A 27,170-nucleotide genomic window follows, 5' to 3' on the forward strand; every position below is an offset into this window, starting at 1 on the left:
ACTGTTTGTGGGGGTTATTAATCTGCAGGGGCAGTAGATTATGTGTACAGTATGTCATTCCTAATAGTGATTATACATTGGCGATATATGCTCTGAGTAATGGTAATAAACCTACCACTGTCACTCACTACGTATTTACATGTAGCCTATTACACCTCAATTTAATTGATTCGTGAATACAGTACGCCTACATACACTGTAACAAAACATCAACAACTGCAGAGGTCAATAATGGATATTCGTTCAAAGTCAACGGGTTTACCCCGTTTCACGCGACCGACCGAAAGGCAGGCGCCAAAGAACAGATTCAGCACCATGGCCAGCTCCTGTCCTTACGCCTGCGCGAACTCGTCCAACAATTCTAGAGCTCAACTGGCAGGAAGAGGCAATCGCTTGCGTTTTTCATTGAAGGAGCCACTTTCACTCATTTGCGCCCCTCCTCCCTTTCTCTCCCACCTCCTTCTCGCACATCCGTGGCGGTGACTGGCGAGTCACCGTGAAGGAAAATATTGCCGTGCTGTGTCTGTGTGCATACAACATCTCAGCTCTCTCTCCAAGCATAAGTCGTATTTTATGGCAACCTTAAGAAAAGGCTCAGTTAATTCGGGTGTCTTTCGTTTTGAATCAGATAACGGTTTAATTTCAGTTTATTGTTCGAATTCGTATCAATTTCACAATTTCTGCAAATAGGAGTTCTGCCAGGCTACATCCTCTCTAGGCAGCGATATGTTGGATCCGTCATCCAGCGAGGAGGAATCGGATGGTGGGATGGTGGAGGAGGAACACCATCACAAGGAGGCATCGGCACCCCAGAGCGGAGCCCGCATCTCTCCAAGCCGGACGAGCGAGAGCTCCGGTGGGCTTGCGCCCAGCAGCAGCAGTCGCAGTAGCGCTCGCCCGACCAGCCCGAGCCCGTCTGCTGCCAGCGAGCAGGAGAAGGTGGAAGAGGCCAATTTGCAGAAGGAGGAAGAGGAGCGCAAAAAGAAGCTGCAACTATATGTATTTGTGATGCGGTGCATCGCCTACCCTTTCAATGCAAAACAGCCCACGGATATGGCTAGGCGACAACAGAAGGTAAGCCACCCATGGTGGAGGGGACGTAAATCACCACATGTCAACGAATAGCCTCCTTTTCACGGCAATGATTAGCTAGATGCTGTCATACAGGGCCGGATAAAAGCTACATTAATAATAAACCTACCATCCCACAAACCCTTACGCAATACCATCATATCTAATTGATAGGCTATACCATACAAACATTAGCCTTTTCCTCCAACACTGTTTATATGAATTTAGAATGTAGTTGAATTCAGCCATGCATATTGCGAGGATATGAAGCGCAGGCAGCTATGATGTGGGTACGTAGGCAACCATCATGCAGATGGATGTTGCAGAGAAAAAAACACCGTTCTACACACACAGTAATCAGTCGCGGGGCCTGGCAAACCGTCCAATCCGTGCAGCGTGTCATTTATAAATGTATATTGCGGAAGGGAATATGTTGAATATAACCTAAATAAAGCAGTGTCATTGCAGTTGAAGACATCACCATTTGACTAGCTTTCATTTGAGGTCTAGAGCTGTGTGCCGTGCTATTCCTGTTGTAGGATAAAATGTTAGCCTTTTTGCGCCATCACTTGACCCCTCGATTCATTTTCCCAAGGTGACTTATAGTAAGACCCAAGTCCTGACAAGATTGAGGACATTTGGAAGGGCTGCACATTTTCCTTTTAGCCGGGAGACTGCAGGCAGTCGATACCATAATACATATTTATTCATAGAAATGTAATTATTTCATCAATCAATATTTGATTGGGTCACGTGATCCACATACCATCGAACCATACAATTTAGGGTCAATTATGGTTTATTTAAACCCTTTCCCTGTTTGTTGAATAGGCATACATTCAGCCTTCAATATGCCCCCCATATTTCGTCTCAATATAAACCAGGGGTGTAAAACCTATGGCCTAAATATATATTTATATATTATTTTTTTTCGGGGGGGGGGCTCAATATAGCCTACTTTAAAATGACTAATACCAAATCGAAACTGTGTAGGAATGATAATGGACCTACATTTATACAGTTTCCACGACTGTTTCCGGCTCACTGATAATCACCGAAATTAAAGCTAGACAGTCAGGGAATATCGAAAATTCCAAAAACGATGGATAGAGGACTATCTTTCGCAAGTTTTGACTACGAGGAAATAAATATAGGGTAACCAATTTTCAGTGTGGCCCTCCGGCCCTACTTGAAGACCGAATGCGGCCACGGGGCAAAATCAGTTTGACACCCCTAATATAAACTGTCCCTATAGGCGACCGTGTAGGCTAGATATAGCTGATTTTGAGAACATATTGTACTGGTGGCCACTTATCAACCGTCGCGGGATGCTGCCCAATCGACGGAACATGTCCACAAGATACCGACAAAAATATAACCATAATGGTTAACGGAATAACAGTTTCTTCAATACTAAATCGCTAAATTGAGTCATACATATTGTAATTGAGATTCTGTGGCATGTTTTGGACGAGTGTCTATCCATTGTTCCTATGATCAAAAACAAAACTGTTGATCCATGTTGATTTGCTATATAATAATATCAGTAAAATCAAGCCGGCATGCCACATAAGGCCGTTTGTGTTGGTTTGCATTAGGTCGGTGGAGGTAATAAGATAATGTAATTATAATCCCACAGGCCCACTATTTGATGTCCATATTATCATCTTTTTAATTGCAAAGTACAATGGCAGGCTGCAGTGTTTGCAAAATGGCATAGGTCTCTATCCCTATACATTCTTATAAAAAAGCTGCTATCTAGATCTTTTCAGATACATTGTCATTTTAGTAATTTAGCAGATGCTCTTATCCAGAGCAATTTACAGGAGCAATTAGGGTTAAGTGCCTTGCACAAGGGCACGTGAACATATATTTCACCTAGTCAGCTCAGGGATTCAAACCAGCAACCTTCCAGTTACTGGCCCAACACTCTTAACTGCTAGGCTACCTGCCAGCCTCCACAGAGGGTTCTACATGGAACCCAAAAGGGTTCTTCCTAGAACCAAAAAGGGTTCTACCTGGAACCAAAAAGGTTTATTTTATGGGGACAGACAAATCACCTTTTGGAACCCCTTTTTCTAAGAGTGTATAGCACACCCTATGAGGCCTGGTCAAAAGTAGTGCACTTACACTACACTATAAAGTTAATATATGTAGGTTGCCATTCGGGAAGAAGCCTCACTTAATTCCTGTTCATTTAATGGCAGACGAACGCTTGTTCTTCATATCTGTGATGACTCATATGAGTCAGCATGGGTACAGCGCTGCATTGTAGGCCTACCCACTGATGGGATAAAGTGCAGTGTATTTAGCACATTTACATATTATTATCTCCCATCAGAGGAGGCTGATGGCGCCAGAGGAGATGGCTGCCGTTTTACGGGCTCCTAACCAATTGTGCTATTTTGTGTTTTTTTCTCGTTGTTTGTAACTTATTTTGTACCTAATGTTTCTGCCACCGTCTCTTATGACTGAAAAGCGCTTCTGCATATCAGAACAGCGATTACTCACTTTCATTATTAACGAGTCGGACGCAAAGGATTTACTGCAGATACCGGACCAGGCCAGAATCCTCGTCATTCGCGTGAAGAAAATAAGCCGATACAGGGGACGCAGGTGTGAGAATTAGTCGGCGAGTGGGTAACCCTCCGTCCTATTAGCCAACGTGCAATTAATGGAAAATAAACTGGATGAGCTCCGTTCAAGGCTATCCTACCAACCAAACTAATATCTTATGTTTCACTGAGTTGTTGCTGAACAACGACATGAATAATAGACATCTGGCTGTATTTTACAGAACTTTACTCTATAGACAGAGACACGTACAAAGCTCTCCCTCGCCCTCCATTTGACAAATCTGACCATAATTCTATCCTCCTGATTCCTGTTTACACACAAAAACTAAAGCAGGAAGTACCAGTGACTCACTCAATACGGAAGGGGTCAGATGATGCAGATGCTAAGATACAGGACTGTTTTGCTAGCACAGACTGGAATATGTTCCGGGATTCATCCGATGTCATTGGGGAGTAAACCACACCAGTCACTGACTTCATCAATAAGTGCATCGATGACATCGTCCCCACAGTGACCTTACGTACAAACCCCAACCAGAAGCCATGGATTGCAGGCAACATCCTCACTGATCTAAAGGGTTAAGCTGCCGCTTTCAAAGAGCGGGACTCTAACCCAGACGCTTATAAGAAATCCTGCTATGCACTCCGACGAACTATCAAACAGGCAAAGCGTCAATACAGGACTAAGATTAAATCCTACTACACCAGCTCCGATGCTCATTGAATGTGGCAGGACTTGCAAACTATTACGGACTACAGAGGGAAGCCCAGGCGTGAGCTGCCCAGTGACACAAGCCTACCAGACGAGCTAAATTACTTCTGTACGCACTTTGAGGAAAGCAACACTGAAGCATGAGAGCACCAGCTTTTCCTGACAACTGTGTGATCACGCCCGCTGTAGCCGATGTGAGTAAGACCTTTAAACAGGTCAACATTTACAAGGCTGCAAGGCCAGACGAATTACCAGGACGTGTACTCCGAGCATGCACTGACCAACTGGCAAGTGTCTTCACTGACATTTTCAATCTGTTCCTGAGTCTGTAATACATTCACATTTCAAGCACACCAACATAGTCCCTGTGCCCAAGAACACCAAGGTAACCTGCCTAAATGACTACTGACCCGTAGCACTCACGTCTGTAGCCATGAAGTGCTTTGAAAGGCTGGTCATGGTTCACATCAACACATTCATCCCAGAAACCCTAGACCCAGTCCAATTTGCATACCGCCCCAACAGATCTAGAGATGACGCAATCTCTATTCCACTCCACACTGCCCTTTCCCACCTGGACAAAAGGAACACCTACATGAGAATGCTGTTTATTGTCTACAGCTCAGCATTCAAAACCATAGTTCCCTCAAAGCTCATCACTAAGCTAATGACCCTGGGACTAAACACCTCCCTCTGCAACTCGATCCTTGACTGCTTGATGGGCCACCCCCAGGTGGTAAGGTTAGACAACAACACACCTGCCACGCTGATCCTCAACACGGGGGCCCCTCTTGGGTGCGTGCATAGTCCCCTCCTGTACTCCCTGTTCACTCATGACTGCGTGGCCAAGCACGACTCCACCACCATCATTAAGTTTGCAGCGGCACAATGGTGGTAGGCCTGATCACCGACAATGATGAGACAGCCTATAGGGAGGAGGTCAGAGACCTGCAGTGCGGACCCAGGACAACAACCTCTCCCTCAATGTGATCAAGACCAAGGAGATGACAGTGGACTACAGGAAAAGGATGGCTGAGCACGCCCCCATTCTCATCGACGGTGCTATAGTGGAGCAGGTTGAGAGCTTCAAGGTCCTTGGTGTCCACATCACCAACAAACTATCATGGTCCAAACACACCAAGACAGTCGTGAAGAGGGCACTACAATGCCTATTCCCCCTCAGGAGACTGAAAGGTTTTGGCATGGGTTCTCGGATCCTCAAAAAGTTCTACAGCTGCAAAATCGAGAGCATCCTGACTGGTTGCATCACTGCCTGGTACGGCAATTGCTTGGCTTCTGACCGAAGGCACTACAGAGGGTAGTGCGTATGGCCCAGTACATCACTGGGGCTAAGCTGCCTGCCATCCAGTACCTCTACACCAGGCAGTGTCAGAGGAAGGCCCTAAAAATTGTCAAAGACTCCAGCTAACCTACTCATAGACTGTTCTTTCTGCTACCGCACTGCACGCTGTACCGGAGCGCCAAGTCTAGGTCCAAAAGGCTTCTTAACAGCCTCTACCCCCAAGTCATAAGACTGCTGAACAGCTAATGAAATGGCTAACCGGACTATTTGCGTTGACCCTCTTTCCTTTTTTACACTGCTGCTACTCACTGTTTATTATCTATGCATAGTCATTTTACCCCTACCTATGTACATATTAACTGAATTACCTCAACTAACCTGTGTATTGCACATTGACTCTGTACCGGTATCCCCTGAACATAGCTTCGGTATTGTTCTTTTATTGCTTCTCTATTATTTTTAGTTTAGTTTATTTAGTAAATATTTTCTAAACTCTTATTTTTCTTAAAACTGCATTGTTAGTTAAAGGCTTGTAAGTAAGCATTTCACGGTAAGGTATGCACCTGTTGTACTCGGCGCATGTGACAAATACCATTTGATTAGATTTTTTGGTGAAGGGACGGCTGTTATTAATGGCTGGAATCTTGCCATTCCATTCATTTTAGTCCATTCCAGCCATTACTATGAGCCCATCCTTCGATTTAAAGTGCCACAAGCCACCACTGTCTCCTATCCCCATCACTACTAGCATTAGTGCTTTAAATGAATGTATAAACTGTATCTACAGGTATGTCAATCCTATGGAGTATTTGTATAGATTGAATGGAAGCCACAGTTCCAATGGAGTGTGTGTATAGATTGAATGGAAGCCACATACAGTAGTCGTCTGTGATCCTTTAGTGGAGATGCTGCCTTTAATAATGGTATGCAGGCAATTCTGAGGCCTGTTGACATGACACGTGTCCGGCGCCATAGCATGCTGTAGGCTACATCCCGTGTATGCAGGTATATATAAAGTTGTGCATTTGTACATTTTAAGAGTTCAAGAACAGTATAGCCAACTATTTGTCTCTATGAAAGAGGCTACACATCCATTGGACACTGAGCAGAGTGGTTTAGATGTGTGCATCAATGCCCTACTGATATAAATATTGAAATAAAGGTTGAAATCAGATAATACTGTAAGTCATTAATGTTAGGTCTCCACTTCTAGACAGGGAAATGAAAAGCCAGACAGACACATTTACCAGTCATTACCATATTACCTACCTATGCTTTGAGCCCCACAGTGGAACCACACATTGGAACCATTGCAGCATCCTAAATGGCATCATATTCCCTATATATACCACCCCTATTATTCAGCCCTATGGGCCCTAGTGCACTATATTGGGACACTCTGACCCAGTCTACTCAGGACCGTGAGTCATGAATGTCACTACTGACTGAGACCATTAGCTAAAAGATGAAGTCATTAGGCGACCCTGAACTTCATTACAGATCTATTGTTGTGACTGAGTTTGGGACTTCATGGAGAGAATCTTTACTATCAGTTTTGACACATTGATTCAACATCATCACATACATTTTTTGGGTTGAAATGATGTTGAAACAATGTTGATTCAACCAGTTTTGCAAATTGGAAAAGGCCTAAAATTACAGGTACTTGCCAAGCACTACAGTGGAACTTAAAGGTGTTCTCCAGAACCTGTTGTTTCAGATATTTCCTTAAAAAAAAGAAACATCGATCACTGATCAATCAAATAAATTAAAAGCTATATTGTTATCATTAATAATGTCATAATCATCCATTTACATATTATTTATTCCTAAAAAAATGATGGTTGTATAGTCATGACACCTTGTCATGAGACCATACTTTGTAATTGTTGTTATATAAGGTTTCCCATTGGAAGCCCATTGATAATCACACCAAGGGCTCACGTAAGAATTTCTTCCTAATTGCCCGATGGTGGCTACATCTAGAAATAATATACAGCCTATATTTTTTTCCTATAGTTCCAGATTAGCCACCAGAATACGCTGAAAGCTTTTGTGTAATGAAAGGACTTGAAAGCCCTTCTGTGTAGCTGCGTAGTGGAGGAGAGGAGAGGAGCAGCCAGGGTGCAGCATTATAATCCGTTATTAGGACTTGGGGCTGGCACACCAACAGAACATAGTGACTTGGGCTATCAGTGTGAAACAGGCCTTGGTACAGAAAGACAGACAGACAGAGGAGGTAGCAGAGGCAGAGGAAAAGGAGTTGGGCTGTTGCTCCTTGAAGTGCAGCGCAGTGACCCTGTGAAAGACACAACACAATGGGGCAATTACTGACTGTCACTTCCTTTTGAGGCCCGTGAAAAACGATTTCTTCAGTCAGAAAGCTCTCTCTCAGCTAAAGGGAGAAGGGGCATATTGTGAACATTGCTGCATTACTGTGCTGTCATTGGGTCTATTCTTAAACACCAAACATATTTGAGTCAGTGTGTGTGCATATAGGCTCATGTACTTGTGTACATATTTGGTGTATGTGAATTTGTGTACAAGGATTTGTATTCATATGTGACATTACAATGCCTCTACTAGAGTTTGTTTGGGTATTAGGGATGTCAGTGGATTACTCACACCATATACTACCTACCTTCCTCTATCCATGATCCATCTGAGAAACACCAATTCCCTGCACTATATTCAAACCTCAATCTCTGACTGACCCTTCATGAGATAAGCTATCCCCCTAACTCCTCGGTCCACCGCCCCACCGCTGCTCCCCTGCTTGTCATCTGCGCCTCCTCTGCTGCCTGGGAACAGGGAACCAGAGCAGGGGAGCTACACAGCGCAGGCCTGATGAATTCATTATGAACACGATTGAGATGCAAATCAGTGGCGAATTGAGAGGTTGATGAAGTTAGCATTCTTGTAATCTAGTAGTCGTGCTTCTGCAATTCACTTCACTCCTCCGGTCCTCTGCTTGTCGTTTGGTCCTCAAGGGCTTTTTAATGACGATGGTGAAGAGGTGCCAACGTGGCTCTTTCTGGAAACAGTATGGAAATTATCATGTCTAGTGTTTGTTTTGTCTATTTACTTTGGATGATATTTGGGGCGGCAACTGGCCTAGTGGTTAGAGCATTGGGCCAGTAACTGAAAGGTTGCTAGATCAAATACCCAAGGCAGTTAACCCACTGTTCATTGTAAATAAGAATTTGTTCTTAACTGACTTGCTTAGTTAAAAAAAGGTTTAAAAAAAATATATATATATATAGTGGGACAAAGTGTGCAGGTTTTTATCCATGCCTGTCCGAGGTTTTGTAATGTGTTTGAAGTGGAAACGAGATGGAAAGGAAAGAAGCAAAAGAAAGACTACGCCCTACACACTCAGTACTAATACACCTATGGGCTCTGGTCAAAAGTAGTGCACTAAATAGGGAATTTGGGACACAGATGTTTAGCGCAGAGAGAGCCTGATGGAAGGTTAGGATTTGGAGGATTAAGGCTGTATTAATATAACAAGATAAGTGAAGTGGATCAGCCCAACTCATTAGCCTCATGAAAGCCAGGGTCAGATCTTGGTGATATATCAAAGCAGGGATAGGAAGGAAACAGGTGGTGGTGGGTAGTGCAGTATGGTTTTAAATAGCCATGGAGCGGTGCATTTCATTTCAAGAGGTTCCCTCCCTTCATATTCTCTTGTTCACTCCCCTTCACAGATCTGACAAGACTGGGTAGGGGAAAGCAGTATGGCAGAAATGGAATGTCTAAGATCCATGAATGGGAGTGGAGGGCAAAGGGGAGGGATCAGTTCCCTAGAATTAAATGCAGCCCAGCAACACCAATCTTCAAGGAGAGTAGGACTGCATCCCAAATGGTACACTATGCACTATATACTGTAGTGCAAAACTTCAAACCTGAGCCCTATAGGCCATGGTCAAAAGTACTGCACTATGTAGGGAACAGGGGGCCATTTGGGACGCAATAGTGTCTGGAGTGGTCTGTCTAAATCTTGATCTGATGCACCCAGCCCGAGTCGAGTGCTCCGCAGTCCACTCCGACAACAAAGTAGCATCATGAAATAGAAGACTGTCTCACCTACATTTTAAAAGAACCCTATTGGTCCTGGCCAAAAATCTAGCCAAAAGTAGTGCATTACATACGGAATATAGTGCCATTTGGTCTGCCTAGTAACAACTCTAGGTCTCATGGCTTGACATCCTGTAAAGAGACGGTTGCCAGGAATGACAGGATAGGCCAGTCCTTTAAACAACCTAGTGGTGAGATTAGGTAGCTGCTAGGGCTACAAGATTCTGGTAACTTTCCCAAAAATTCTCTCCTGATTTTGGGAATGTTCCAACCAGGATTTCTGGCAATCCTGGGAAGTTTGGAAAAGTTGGAATTTTTCAAGCCTAGCTTCCGATACCGTATTGGTCACTTGGACTGCATTATTTAGGTTTGATGTGTAGAGGACTTCAATTGGCTTACTGATAGTCAAAATTGTCCTGCCATTAGTTTCCCTTATTACAGTGCATTCGGAAAGGATTCAGACCCCTTGACTTTTTCCACATTGTTACGTTAAAGCATTATTCTAAAATTGATTAAATAATTTTTTTCTCCCTCATCAATCTACACACAATACCCCATAATGACAAAGCAAAAACCGGTTTAGAAATTTTAGCAAATTTATTAAAAATAAAACACTGAAATATAACATTTACATAAGCATTCAGACCCTTTACTCAGTACTTTGTTGGAGACCTTTGGTAGCAATTACAGCCTCGAGTCTTGGTTATGACGCTACAAGCTTGGCACACCTTTATTTGGGGAGTTTCTCCCATTCTTCTCTGCAGATCCTCTCAAGCTCTGTCAGCTTGGATGGGGAGCATTGCTGCACAGCTACTGTACTTTCAGGTCTCTCCAGAGATGTTCAGGGTCAGGCTGCGCCACTCAAGGATATTCAGAGACTTGTCCCGAAGCCACTCCTGCATTGTCTTGGCTGTGTGCTTAGGACTTTGCCCGAGCATGAGGTTCTGTGCGCTCTGGAGCAGGTTTTCATCATGGATCTCTTTGTACTTTGCTCCGTTCATCTTTCCCCTTGATCTTGACCAGTCTCCCAGTCCCTGCCACTGAAAAACATCCCCACAGCATGATGCTGCCCCCACCATCCTTAGGGATGGTGCCAGGTTTCCTACAGATGTGACGCTTGGCATTCAGGCCAAAGAGTTCAGTCTTGGTTTCATCAGACCAGAGAATCTTGTTTCTCATGGTTTGAGTCCTTTAGGTGCCTTTTGGCAAACTCCATGCAGGCTGTCATGTGCCTTTTACTGAGGAGTGGCTTCTATCTGGCCCCTCTACCATAAAGGCCTGATTGGTAGAGTGCTGCAGAGATGGTTGTCCTTCTGGAAGGTTCTCCCATCTCCACAGATAAACTTTCGGGTTCTTGGTCACTTCCCTGACCAAGACCCATCTCCCCCGATTTCTCAGTTTGGCCGCGCGGGCCGGTCTAGGAAGAGTCTTGGTGGTTCCAAACTTCTTCCATTTAAGAATGATGGAGGCCACTGTGTTCTTAGGGACCTTCAATGCTATATAAATGTTTTTGTACCCTTCTTCAGAGCTGTGCCTCGACACAATCCTGTCTGGAGCTCTATGGACAATTCCTTCGACCTCATGGCTTAATTTTTGCTCTGGCATGCGTGGTCAACTCTGGGAGCTTAAATAGACAGGTGTGTGCCTTTCCAAATCATGTCCAATCAATTGAATTTACCACAGGTGGACTCCAATCAAGTTGTAGAAACATCTCAAGGATGATCAATGGAAACAGGATGCACCTGAGCTCAATTTCGAATCTCATAGCAAAGGGTCTGAATGCGTTTTGTCATTGTGAGGTATTTATTGAATACATTTTAGAATAAGGCAGTAACATAACAAAATGTGAAAAAGTCAATGGGTCTGAACACTTTCTGAATGCACTGTACATACTAAGGTGCTGGAAGAACATGACAGGAAAGAATGAGATCCTATAAAACCATAACACGGTGTAAAATTAAAAAAAATTAAGATAAAATTCCCGGTTCTGGGTGATAGTAGCATGATACCACAATGGACCTTCAAGTTCATGTCGTGAGATTAACCAGAAACTGAATCCTGGTCATGCCACAGTTGGACAGCAGCTAATGATTACACAGCTGGGAATACTCTGTGTGTGATCAGATGATGAAGGATTATTGATTCATTAATTGATTAAGACACCAAGCTGAAAAGGAACAGGCCACATACCTTTTTACAACCACATCCAATCAATAAACCCCTCTCCAGGAACATATAAACTGTGGTTGGGTGATTCAGCTCTTACAAGGTAAACATCACAGGCCTGCAAGATGATAGTGAAGGACTAGTAACATTGAATAAGGGATGGTCATTCCGTGACTGTATGAATAAAATCCGTAAAATCCCAAATCCGTAAACACGGGCACCCTTATAGATATCATCCTAACCAACTTGCCCTCCAAATACACCTCTGCTGTTTTCAACCAAGATCTCAGCGATCACTGCCTCATTGCCTGCATCTGTTATGGGTCTGTGGTCAAACGACCACCCCCTCATCACTGTCAAACGTTCCCTAAACACTTCAGCGAGCAGGCCTTTCTAATCGACCTGGCCCGGGTATCCTGGAAGGATATTGACCTCATCCCGTCAGTAGAGGATGCCTGGTTATTCTTTTAAAGTGACTTCCTCACCATCTTAAATAAGCATGCCCCATTCAAAAAAAGTAGAACCAGGAACAGATATAGCCCTTGGTTCACTCCAGACCTGACTGCCCTTGACCAGCACAAAAACATCCTGTGGCGTTCTGCATTAACATCAAATAGCCCCCGTGATATGCAACTTTTCAGGGAAGTTAGGAACCAATATACACAAGCAGTTAGGAAAGCCAAGGCGAGCTTTTTCAAACAGAAATTTGTATCTTGTAGCACAAACTCAAAAAAGTTCTGGGACCACTGTAAAGTCCATGGAGAATAAGAGCACCTCCTCCCAACTGCCCACTGCACTGAGGCTAGGAAACACTGTCACCACCTATAAATGCACGATAATTGAGAATTTCAATAAGCATTTTTCTACGGCTGGCCATGCTTTCCACCTGGCTACCTCTACCCGGTCAACTGCCAAACACCCCCCACAGCAACTCGCCCGAGCCTCCCCAGCTTCTCCTTCACCCAAATCCAGATCGCAGATGTTCTGAAAGAGTTGCAAAACCTGGACCCGTACAAATCAGCTGGGCTAGACAATCTGGACCCTCTCTTTCTGAAATTATCCGCCGCCATTGTTGCAACCCCTATTACCAGTCTGTTCAACCTCTCTTTCGTATCGTCCGAGATCCCTAAATATTGGAAAGCTGCCGCGGTTATCCCCCTCTTCAAAGGGGTTGACACTCTAGACCCAAACTGTTACAGACCTATATCCATCCTGCCCTGCCTTTCTAAAGTCTTCGAAAGCCAAGTTAATAAACAGATCACTGACCATTTCGAATCCCACCGTACCTTCTCCGCTGTGCAATCTGGTTTCCGAGCTGGTCATGGGTGCACCTCAGCCACGCTCAAGGTACAAACGATATCATAACCGCCATCGATAAAAGACAGTGTTGGAACGAATTGCAAAAATCGCTGAAGCTGGAGACTTACATTTCCCTCACTAACTTTAAACATCAGCTATCTGAACAGCTAACCGATCGCTGCAGCTGTACATAGTCCATCTGTAACCCAATCTACCTACGTCATCCCTATGTTGTTTTTATTTACTTTGCTGCTCTTTTGCACACCAGTATCACTACTTACAAACCATCATCTGCTCATCACTATCTGCTCATCTATCACTCCAGTGTTCATCTGCTAAATTGTAATTACTTTGCTACTATGGCCTATTTATTGCCTTACCTCCTCATGCCATTTACACACACTGTATATAGACTTTCTTTTCTTTCTATTGTGTTATTGACTGTACATGTCACGCCCTGACCTGAGAGAGACGGTTTATTTCTCTATTTTGTTAGGTCAGGGTGTGGGGTGGGCATTCTATGTTTTATATTTCTATGTTTTGACCAGGTATGGTTTCCAATCAGAGGCAGCTGCCATTCGTTGTCTCTGATTGGGAACCATACTTAGGCAGCCCTTTTTCCCTCCTTGAGTTGTGGGATCTTATTTTTGTACTGCACGGTAATCCTGCAAGACGTGACGGTAATTTACCTTTGTTTATTATTTTGTTTAAGTGTTCTGATTGAAATAAAATATCAAGATGATCACTTACCACGCTGCACCTTGGTCTACTCCTTTGGACAACCGCTACAGTACGCTTGTTTATTCCATGTGTAACTCTGAGTTGTTGTTTCTGTCGCACTGCTTTGCTTTATCTTGGCCAGGTCGCAGTTGTAAATGAGAACTTGTTCTCAACTTGCTTACCTGGTTAAATAAAGGTGAAATAAAATAATATATATACAGTACCAGTCAAAAGTTTGGACACACCTACTCATTCAAGGGTTTTCTTTATTTTTACTATTTTCTACATTGTAGAATAATAGTGAAGACATCAAAACTGTTAAATAACATATATGGAATCATGTAGTAAGCAAAAAAGTTTTAAACAAATTGTATATTTTAGTTTCTTCAAAGTAGCCACCCTTTACTTTGATGACAGATTTGCACAGTCTAAACCAGCTTCACCTGGAATGCTTTTCCATCAGTCTTGAAGGAGTTCCGGCATGTACTGAGCACTTGTTGGCTGCTTTTCCTTTACTCTGCAGTCCAACTCATCCCAAACTATCTCAATTGGGTTGAGGTCGGATGACTGTGGAGGCCAGGACATCTGACGCAGCCCTCATCACTCTCTTTATTGATCAAATAGCCCTTACACAGCCTGGAGGTGTGTTGGGTCATTGTCCTTTTAAAAAACAAATTATAGTCCCACTAAGCGCAAACCAGACGGCATGTAGTAACGTTTTTGGTTACTACATGATTCCATATGTGTTATTTCATAGTTTTGATGTATTCAGTATTATTATACAGTGTAGAAAATAGTAAAAATAAAGAAAAACCCTTGAATGAGTAGGTGTGTCCAAACTTTTGACTGGTACTGTATATCGATATACTGTATATTGTATCTATATAAGAGCATGATGGCACTTGTATTGATGTGTATACAGGGCTCATCTGTAAAAGAGAGCTTGGTCTCAGCATGACTCCCTGTCGAAATAAATGTTAAATAAAATGATTCAATGGTTACGTGGTCATACAGTAGTTAATCACACATGTACAGCTACAGTACATCAGTACATCATGTACAGCTACAGTACATCAGTACATCATGTACAGGTACAATACATCAGTACATCATGTACAGCTACAGTCCATCATGTACAGCTACAGTACATCATGGGAATGGACATGTTCCACTAACATTCACACTTAAAATGAGCAAGTGACTCATTAAACCCCCATGGATATACTGTATGCGATATTTCCCATCAGACACTGCTGTATACGTACGTATGGTGACATACATCTGCTGAGTGAACCATCACTGAGCAAAATATAGGAGAGAATACGTGAGAATTAAGAAGAAATTCTTATTTTCAATGACGGCCTAGGAACAGTGGGTTAACTGCCTTGTTCAGGGGCAGAATGACAGATTTCGGGGATTTGAACTTGCAACCTTCCTGTTACTAGCCCAACACTCTAACCACTAGGCTACCCTGCCACCCCGAAAAGGAGTGAACAGCTGGTGTGGCTAACATACTGTGAGTGTGAGTGTGCTAAGATACTGTGAGTGTGTGAGAGAGAGAGTGTGTGTGTGTGTGTGAGAGAGAGAGAGAGAGAGACCCTCCAACAGTCCCTCTTTACTCTGTTATCTGGACTATCAAGTACACCACCCTCCCCTTCCACTTAACACTGCATGTATTGTTTGGGTGCCTAACACACACATAAAGACCTTGAAGCGGAAGAGAGGATAATAGTTAACTTTGGTTTTAAGTTTGTGAGAAGTAGAGCGTTAGAGGAGCCAGACTTGTTATATGAGTCATCATTGGCTCTGTATTTAACATTCTCCCATGCTGAATTAGTCATCTTTATTTGGTAGATAGATCTGTAACAGTAGAGGCTGCTGACAGGAGGACGGCTCATAATAATGCCTTGAACGGAGCAAATGGAACGGTGTCAAAAACATGAATCCATGTGATTGCTGTATTTGATACCGTTCCACATTTAACATTTAACTTCAAGCATAATACAGATATGCACACATATACACACACACACACACACACACACACACACACACACACACACACACACACACACACACACACACACACACACACACACACAGGAGATACTCTCTCTTCATCCTTCCCTCTGTTTTTATTTTCTCTCTATCCCTTCTCTCTATCCTCCTCTATTTTCTCATGCTTCTCTCCCTCACTTTTTCTTCCCATCTCCCCATCATTTCATTTCATTTTCTCCACATATCTTTTTCTCATGTAAATACACCCTCGAACAACATAAATTGATATGCTACTTTGAATTTTCATAGAATGCAAATTAACAAATGCATGTCATATCTTCCGCCACAAGGGAAAAAATACTGCTATTCTAGCATTCACAAAATACTCTTGCAGTATGTTAAATACTTGTTACTAATTCAAAACATAAGTCCTAGGTAAGCAGTAGACATTAAAATAAGTCCTTGGTAAGCAGTAGACATTAAAATAAGTCCTTGGTAAGCAGTAGACACCAGACCCTACTACTGCTGTACACTACACCAGACCTTACTACTACTGAACACTACACCAGACCTTACTACTACTGAACACTACACCAGACCCTACTACTACTGAACACTACACCAGACCTTACTACTACTGTACACTACACCAGACCCTACTACTACTGTACACTACACCAGACCCTACTACTACTGAACACTACACCAGACCATAATTCTACTGAACACTACACCAGACCCTACTACTACTGAACACTACACCAGACCCTACTACTACTGAACACTACACCAGACCCTACTACTACTGTACACTACACCAGACCCTACTACTACTGAACACTACACCAGACCCTACTACTACTGTACACTACACCAGACCCTACTACTACTGTACACTACACCAGACCCTACTACTACTGTACACTACACCAGACCCTACTACTACTGAACACTACACCAGACCCTACTACTACTGAACACTACACCAGACCCTACTACTACTGAACACTACACCAGACCCTACTACTACCGAACACTACACCAGACCCTACTACTACTGTACACTACACCAGACCCTACTACTACTGAACACTACACCAGACCCTACTACTACTGAACACTACACCAGACCCTACTACTACTGTACACTACACCAGACCCTACTACTACTGTACACTACACCAGACCCTACTACTACTGTACACTACACCAGAGCCTACTACTACTGAACACTACACCAGACCTTACTACTACTGAACACTACACCAGACCTTACTACTACTGAACACTACACAAGACCCTACTACTACTGAACACTACACCAGACCCTACTACTACTGAACACTACACCAGACCCTACTACTACTACTGTACACTACACCAGACCCTACTACTACTGAACACTACACGAGACCTTACTACTACTGAACACTACACCAGACCTTACTACTACTGTACACTACACCAGACCCTACTACTACTGTACACTACACCAGACCCTACTACTACTGTACACTACACCAGACCCTACTACTACTGTACATTACACTAGACCCTACTACTACTGAACACTACACCAGACCCTACTACTACTGTACACTACACCAGACCCTACTACTACTGAACACTACACCAGACCCTACTACTACTGAACACTACACCAGACCCTACTACTACTGAACACTACACCAGACCCTACTACTACTGTACACTACACCAGACCCTACTACTACTGAACACTACACCAGACCCTACTACTACTGAAAACTACACCAGACCCTACTACTACTGAACACTACACCAGACCTTACTACTACTGAACACTACACCAGACCCTACTACTACTGTACACTACACCAGACCCTACTACTACTGTACACTACACCAGATCCTACTACTACTGTACACTACACCAGACCCTACTACTACTGAACACTACACCAGACCCTACTACTACTGAACACTACACCAGACCCTACTACTACTGAACACTACACCAGACCTTACTACTACTGAACACTACACCAGACCTTACTACTACTGAACACTACACCAGACCCTACTACTACTGAACACTACACCAGACCCTACTACTACTGTACACTACACCAGACCCTACTACTACTGTACACTACACCAGACCCTACTACTACTGTACACTACACCAGACCTTACTACTACTGAACACTACACCAGACCCTACTACTACTGAACACTACACCAGACCCTACTACTACTACTGTACACTACACCAGACCCTACTACTACTGTACACTACACCAGACCCTACTACTACTGTACACTACACCAGACCCTACTACTACTGAACACTACACCAGACCCTACTACTACCGAACACTACACCAGACCCTACTACTACTACTGTACACTACACCAGACCCTACTACTACTGAACACTACACCAGACCCTACTACTACTGAACACTACACCAGACCCTACTACTACTGAACACTACACCAGACCCTACTACTACAGTACACTACACTAGACCCTACTACTACTTTACACTACACCAGACCCTAATACTACCGAACACTACACCAGACCCTACTACTACTGAACACTACACCAGACCCTACTACTACTGTACACTACACCAGACCCTACTACTACTGTACACTACACCAGACCCTACTACTACTGTACACTACACCAGACCCTACTACTACCGAACACTACACCAGACCCTACTACTACTGTACACTACACCAGACCCTACTACTACTGTACAATACACCAGACCCTACTACTACTGTACACTATACCAGACCCTACTACTACTGTACAATACACCAGACCCTACTACTACCGAACACTACACCATACCCTACTACTACTACTGAACACTACACCAGACCCTACTACTACCGAACACTACACCATACCCTACTACTACTGAACACTACACCAGACCCTACTACTACTGTACACTACACCAGACCCTACTACTACTGAACACTACACCAGACCCTACTACTACTGAACACTACACCAGACCCTACTACTACTGAACACTACACCAGACCTTACTACTACTGTACACTACACCAGACCCTACTACTACTGAACACTACACCAGACCCTACTACTACCGAACACTACACCAGACCCTACTACTACTGAACACTACACCAGACCCTACTACTACTGAACACTACACCAGACCCTACTACTACTGAACACTACACCAGACCCTACTACTATTGTACACTACACCAGACCCTACTACTACTGAACACTACACCAGACCCTACTACTACTGTACACTACACCAGACCCTACTACTACTGAACACTACACCAGACCCTACTACTACTGTACACTACACCAGACCCTACTACTACTGAACACTACACCAGACCTTACTACTACTGTCCACTACACCAGACCTTACTACTACTGTCCACTACACCAGACCCTACTACTAATGAACACTACACCAGACCTTACTACTACTGAACACTACACCAGACCTTACTACTACTGTACACTACACCAGACCCTACTACTACCGAACACTACACCAGACCCTACTACTACTGTACACTACACCAGACCCTACTACTACTGTACACTACACCAGACCCTACTACTACTGAACACTACACCAGACCTTACTACTACTGAACACTACACCAGACCCTACTACTACTGAACACTACACCAGACCCTACTACTACTGAACACTACACCAGACCCTACTACTACTGTACACTACACCAGACCCTACTACTACTGTACACTACACCAGACCCTACTACTACTGTACACTACACCAGACCCTACTACTACTGTACACTACACCAGACCCTACTACTACTGTACACTACACCAGACCCTACTACTACTGTACACTACACCAGACCTTACTACTACTGAACACTACACCAGACCTTACTACTACTGAACACTACACCAGACCTTACTACTACTGAACACTACACCAGACCCTACTACTACTGAACACTACACCAGACCCTACTACTACTGTACACTACACCAGACCTTACTACTACTGAACACTACACCAGACCTTACTACTACTGAACACTACACCAGACCCTACTACTACTGTACACTACACCAGACCCTACTACTACTGTACACTACACCAGACCCTACTACTACTGAACACTACACCAGACCCTACTACTACTGTACACTACACCAGACCCTACTACTACTGTACACTACACCAGACCTTACTACTACTGAACACTACACCAGACCTTACTATTACTGAACACTACACCAGACCCTACTACTACTGTACACTACACCAGACCCTACTACTACTGTACACTACACCAGACCCTACTACTACTGAACACTACACCAGACCCTACTACTACTGAACACTACACCAGACCCTACTACTACTGAACACTACACCAGACCCTACTACTACTGAACACTACACCAGACCCTACTACTACTGAACACTACACCAGACCCTACTACTACCGAACACTACACCATACCCTACTACTACTACTGAACACTACACCAGACCCTACTACTACTGAACACTACACCAGACCCTACTACTACTGAACACTACACCAGACCCTACTACTACTACTACTGAACACTACACCAGACCCTACTACTACTGAACACTACACCAGACCCTACTACTACTGAACACTACACCAGACCCTACTACTACTGTACATTACACCAGACCCTACTACTACTGAACACTACACCAGACCCTACTACTACTGAACACTACACCAGACCCTACTACTACTGTACACTACACCAGACCCTACTACTACTGAACACTACACCAGACCTTACTACTACTGTACACTACACCAGACCTTACTACTACCGAACACTACACCAGACCTTACTACTACTGTACACTACACCAGACCCTACTACTACTGAACACTACACCAGACCTTACTACTATTGAACACTACACCAGACTCTACTACTACTGAACACTACACCAGACCCTACTACTACTGTACACTACACCAGACCTTACTACTACTGAACACTACACCAGACCTTACTACTACTGAACACTACACCAGACCCTACTACTACTGAACACTACACCAGACCTTACTACTACTGAACACTACACCAGACCCTACTACTACTGTACACTACACCAGACCCTACTACTACTGTACACTACACCAGACCCTACTACTACTGAACACTACACCAGACCCTACTACTACTGTACACTACACCAGACCCTACTACTACTGTACACTACACCAGACCTTACTACTACTGAACACTACACCAGACCTTACTATTACTGAACACTACACCAGACCCTACTACTACTGTACACTACACCAGACCCTACTACTACTGTACACTACACCAGACCTTACTACTACTGAACACTACACCAGACCTTACTATTACTGAACACTACACCAGACCCTACTACTACTGTACACTACACCAGACCCTACTACTACTGTACACTACACCAGACCCTACTACTACTGAACACTACACCAGACCCTACTACTACTGAACACTACACCAGACCCTACTACTACTGAACACTACACCAGACCCTACTACTACTGAACACTACACCAGACCCTACTACTACTGAACACTACACCAGACCCTACTACTACCGAACACTACACCATACCCTACTACTACTACTGAACACTACACCAGACCCTACTACTACTGAACACTACACCAGACCCTACTACTACTGAACACTACACCAGACCCTACTACTACTACTACTGAACACTACACCAGACCCTACTACTACTGAACACTACACCAGACCCTACTACTACTGAACACTACACCAGACCCTACTACTACTGTACACTACACCAGACCCTACTACTACTGAACACTACACCAGACCCTACTACTACTGAACACTACACCAGACCCTACTACTACTGTACACTACACCAGACCCTACTACTACTGAACACTACACCAGACCTTACTACTACTGTACACTACACCAGACCTTACTACTACCGAACACTACACCAGACCTTACTACTACTGTACACTACACCAGACCCTACTACTACTGAACACTACACCAGACCTTACTACTATTGAACACTACACCAGACTCTACTACTACTGAACACTACACCAGACCCTACTACTACTGTACACTACACCAGACCTTACTACTACTGAACACTACACCAGACCTTACTACTACTGAACACTACACCAGACCCTACTACTACTGAACACTACACCAGACCCTACTACTACTGAACACTACACCAGACCCTACTACTACTGTACATTACACCAGACCTTACTACTACTGTACACTACACCAGACCTTCCTACTACTGTACACTACACCAGACCCTACTACTACTGAACACTACACCAGACCCTACTACTACTGTACACTACACCAGACCCTACTACTACTGTACACTACACCAGACCCTACTACTACTGAACACTACACCAGACCCTACTACTACTGAACACTACACCAGACCCTACTACTACTGTACACTACACCAGACCCTACTACTACTGTACAGTACACCAGACCTTACTACTCCTGAACACTACACCAGACCCTACTACTACTGAACACTACACCAGACCCTACTACTACTGAACACTACACCAGGCCTTACTACTACTGAACACTACACCAGACCTTACTACTACTGAACACTACACCAGACCCTACTACTACCGAACACTACACCATACCCTACTACTACTACTGAACACTACACCAGACCCTACTACTACTGAACACTACACCAGACCCTACTACTACTGAACACTACACCAGACCTTACTACTACTACTGAACACTACACCAGACCCTACTACTACTGAACACTACACCAGACCCTACTACTACTGAACACTACACCAGACCCTACTACTACTACTGAACACTACACCAGACCCTACTACTACTGAACACTACACCAGACCCTACAACTACTGAACACTACACCAGACCCTACTACTACTGTACATTACACCAGACCCTACTACTACTGAACACTACACCAGACCCTACTACTACTGAACACTACACCAGACCCTACTACTACTGTACACTACACCAGACCCTACTACTACTGAACACTACACCAGACCTTACTACTACTGTACACTACACCAGACCTTACTACTACCGAACACTACACCAGACCTTACTACTACTGTACACTACACCAGACCCTACTACTACTGAACACTACACCAGACCTTACTACTACTGAACACTACACCAGACTCTACTACTACTGAACACTACACCAGACCCTACTACTACTGTACACTACACCAGACCTTACTACTACTGAACACTACACCAGACCTTACTACTACTGAACACTACACCAGACCCTACTACTACTGAACACTACACCAGACCCTACTACTACTGTACACTACACCAGACCCTACTACTACTGTACATTACACCAGACCTTACTACTACTGTACACTACACCAGACCTTACTACTACTGTACACTACACCAGACCCTACTACTACTGAACACTACACCAGACCCTACTACTACTGTACACTACACCAGACCCTACTACTACTGTACACTACACCAGACCCTACTACTACTGAACACTACACCAGACCCTACTACTACTGAACACTACACCAGACCCTACTACTACTGTACACTACACCAGACCCTACTACTACTGTACACTACACCAGACCTTACTACTACTGAACACTACACCAGACCCTACTACTACTGAACACTACACCAGACCCTACTACTACTGAACACTACACCAGGCCTTACTACTACTGAACACTACACCAGACCTTACTACTACTGTACACTACACCAGACCTTACTACTACTGTACACTACACCAGACCCTACTACTACTGAACACTACACCAGACCCTACTACTACTGAACACTACACCAGACCCTACTACTACTGAACACTACACCAGACCCTACTACTACTGTACACTACACCAGACCTTACTACTACTGAACACTACACCAGACCCTACTACTACTAAACACTACACCAGGCCTTACTACTACTGAACACTACACCAGACCCTACTACTACTGTACACTACACCAGACCCTACTACTACTGAACACTACACCAGACCCTACTACTACTGAACACTACACCAGACCTTACTACTACTGTACACTACACCAGACCTTACTACTACTGTACACTACACCAGACCCTACTACTACTGTACACTACACCAGACCCTACTACTACTGAACACTACACCAGACCCTACTACTACCGAACACTACACCAGACCCTACTACTACTGAACACTACACCAGACCCTACTACTACTGAACACTACACCAGACCCTACTACTACTGAACACTACACCAGACCCTACTACTATTGTACACTACACCAGACCCTACTACTACTGAACACTACACCAGACCCTACTACTACTGTACACTACACCAGACCCTACTACTACTGAACACTACACCAGACCCTACTACTACTGTACACTACACCAGACCCTACTACTACTGAACACTACACCAGACCTTACTACTACTGTCCACTACACCAGACCTTACTACTACTGTCCACTACACCAGACCCTACTACTAATGAACACTACACCAGACCTTACTACTACTGAACACTACACCAGACCTTACTACTACTGTACACTACACCAGACCCTACTACTACCGAACACTACACCAGACCCTACTACTACTGTACACTACACCAGACCCTACTACTACTGTACACTACACCAGACCCTACTACTACTGAACACTACACCAGACCTTACTACTACTGAACACTACACCAGACCCTACTACTACTGAACACTACACCAGACCCTACTACTACTGAACACTACACCAGACCCTACTACTACTGTACACTACACCAGACCCTACTACTACTGTACACTACACCAGACCCTACTACTACTGTACACTACACCAGACCCTACTACTACTGTACACTACACCAGACCCTACTACTACTGTACACTACACCAGACCCTACTACTACTGTACACTACACCAGACCTTACTACTACTGAACACTACACCAGACCTTACTACTACTGAACACTACACCAGACCTTACTACTACTGAACACTACACCAGACCCTACTACTACTGAACACTACACCAGACCCTACTACTACTGTACACTACACCAGACCTTACTACTACTGAACACTACACCAGACCTTACTACTACTGAACACTACACCAGACCCTACTACTACTGTACACTACACCAGACCCTACTACTACTGTACACTACACCAGACCCTACTACTACTGAACACTACACCAGACCCTACTACTACTGTACACTACACCAGACCCTACTACTACTGTACACTACACCAGACCTTACTACTACTGAACACTACACCAGACCTTACTATTACTGAACACTACACCAGACCCTACTACTACTGTACACTACACCAGACCCTACTACTACTGTACACTACACCAGACCCTACTACTACTGAACACTACACCAGACCCTACTACTACTGAACACTACACCAGACCCTACTACTACTGAACACTACACCAGACCCTACTACTACTGAACACTACACCAGACCCTACTACTACTGAACACTACACCAGACCCTACTACTACCGAACACTACACCATACCCTACTACTACTACTGAACACTACACCAGACCCTACTACTACTGAACACTACACCAGACCCTACTACTACTGAACACTACACCAGACCCTACTACTACTACTACTGAACACTACACCAGACCCTACTACTACTGAACACTACACCAGACCCTACTACTACTGAACACTACACCAGACCCTACTACTACTGTACACTACACCAGACCCTACTACTACTGAACACTACACCAGACCCTACTACTACTGAACACTACACCAGACCCTACTACTACTGTACACTACACCAGACCCTACTACTACTGAACACTACACCAGACCTTACTACTACTGTACACTACACCAGACCTTACTACTACCGAACACTACACCAGACCTTACTACTACTGTACACTACACCAGACCCTACTACTACTGAACACTACACCAGACCTTACTACTATTGAACACTACACCAGACTCTACTACTACTGAACACTACACCAGACCCTACTACTACTGTACACTACACCAGACCTTACTACTACTGAACACTACACCAGACCTTACTACTACTGAACACTACACCAGACCCTACTACTACTGAACACTACACCAGACCCTACTACTACTGAACACTACACCAGACCCTACTACTACTGTACATTACACCAGACCTTACTACTACTGTACACTACACCAGACCTTCCTACTACTGTACACTACACCAGACCCTACTACTACTGAACACTACACCAGACCCTACTACTACTGTACACTACACCAGACCCTACTACTACTGTACACTACACCAGACCCTACTACTACTGAACACTACACCAGACCCTACTACTACTGAACACTACACCAGACCCTACTACTACTGTACACTACACCAGACCCTACTACTACTGTACAGTACACCAGACCTTACTACTACTGAACACTACACCAGACCCTACTACTACTGAACACTACACCAGACCCTACTACTACTGAACACTACACCAGGCCTTACTACTACTGAACACTACACCAGACCTTACTACTACTGAACACTACACCAGACCCTACTACTACCGAACACTACACCATACCCTACTACTACTACTGAACACTACACCAGACCCTACTACTACTGAACACTACACCAGACCCTACTACTACTGAACACTACACCAGACCTTACTACTACTACTGAACACTACACCAGACCCTACTACTACTGAACACTACACCAGACCCTACTACTACTGAACACTACACCAGACCCTACTACTACTACTGAACACTACACCAGACCCTACTACTACTGAACACTACACCAGACCCTACAACTACTGAACACTACACCAGACCCTACTACTACTGTACATTACACCAGACCCTACTACTACTGAACACTACACCAGACCCTACTACTACTGAACACTACACCAGACCCTACTACTACTGTACACTACACCAGACCCTACTACTACTGAACACTACACCAGACCTTACTACTACTGTACACTACACCAGACCTTACTACTACCGAACACTACACCAGACCTTACTACTACTGTACACTACACCAGACCCTACTAC

At 44.1% G+C, this 27,170-nt stretch overlaps 1 protein-coding gene across 12 annotated transcripts in view; it reads left to right on the plus strand.

The window, feature by feature from the left end:
- Window positions 1-440: 440 nt before the first annotated feature.
- Window positions 441-27,170, plus strand: part of LOC115150325 (calcium-dependent secretion activator 1) — a 167,591-nt gene continuing 140,861 nt past the window's right edge. For all 12 annotated transcript variants that reach the window (XM_029693490.1, XM_029693497.1, XM_029693498.1 and 9 more), the window contains exon 1: window positions 441-1,074. In XM_029693490.1, the coding sequence (XP_029549350.1) occupies window positions 727-1,074 (348 nt within the window). In that variant the 5' untranslated portion in view covers window positions 441-726. The remainder of the gene's footprint in view (window positions 1,075-27,170) is intronic.

This window comes from Salmo trutta, chromosome 16 (genome assembly GCF_901001165.1).
Source record: "Salmo trutta chromosome 16, fSalTru1.1, whole genome shotgun sequence".
Lineage (NCBI taxonomy): Eukaryota > Metazoa > Chordata > Actinopteri > Salmoniformes > Salmonidae > Salmo > Salmo trutta.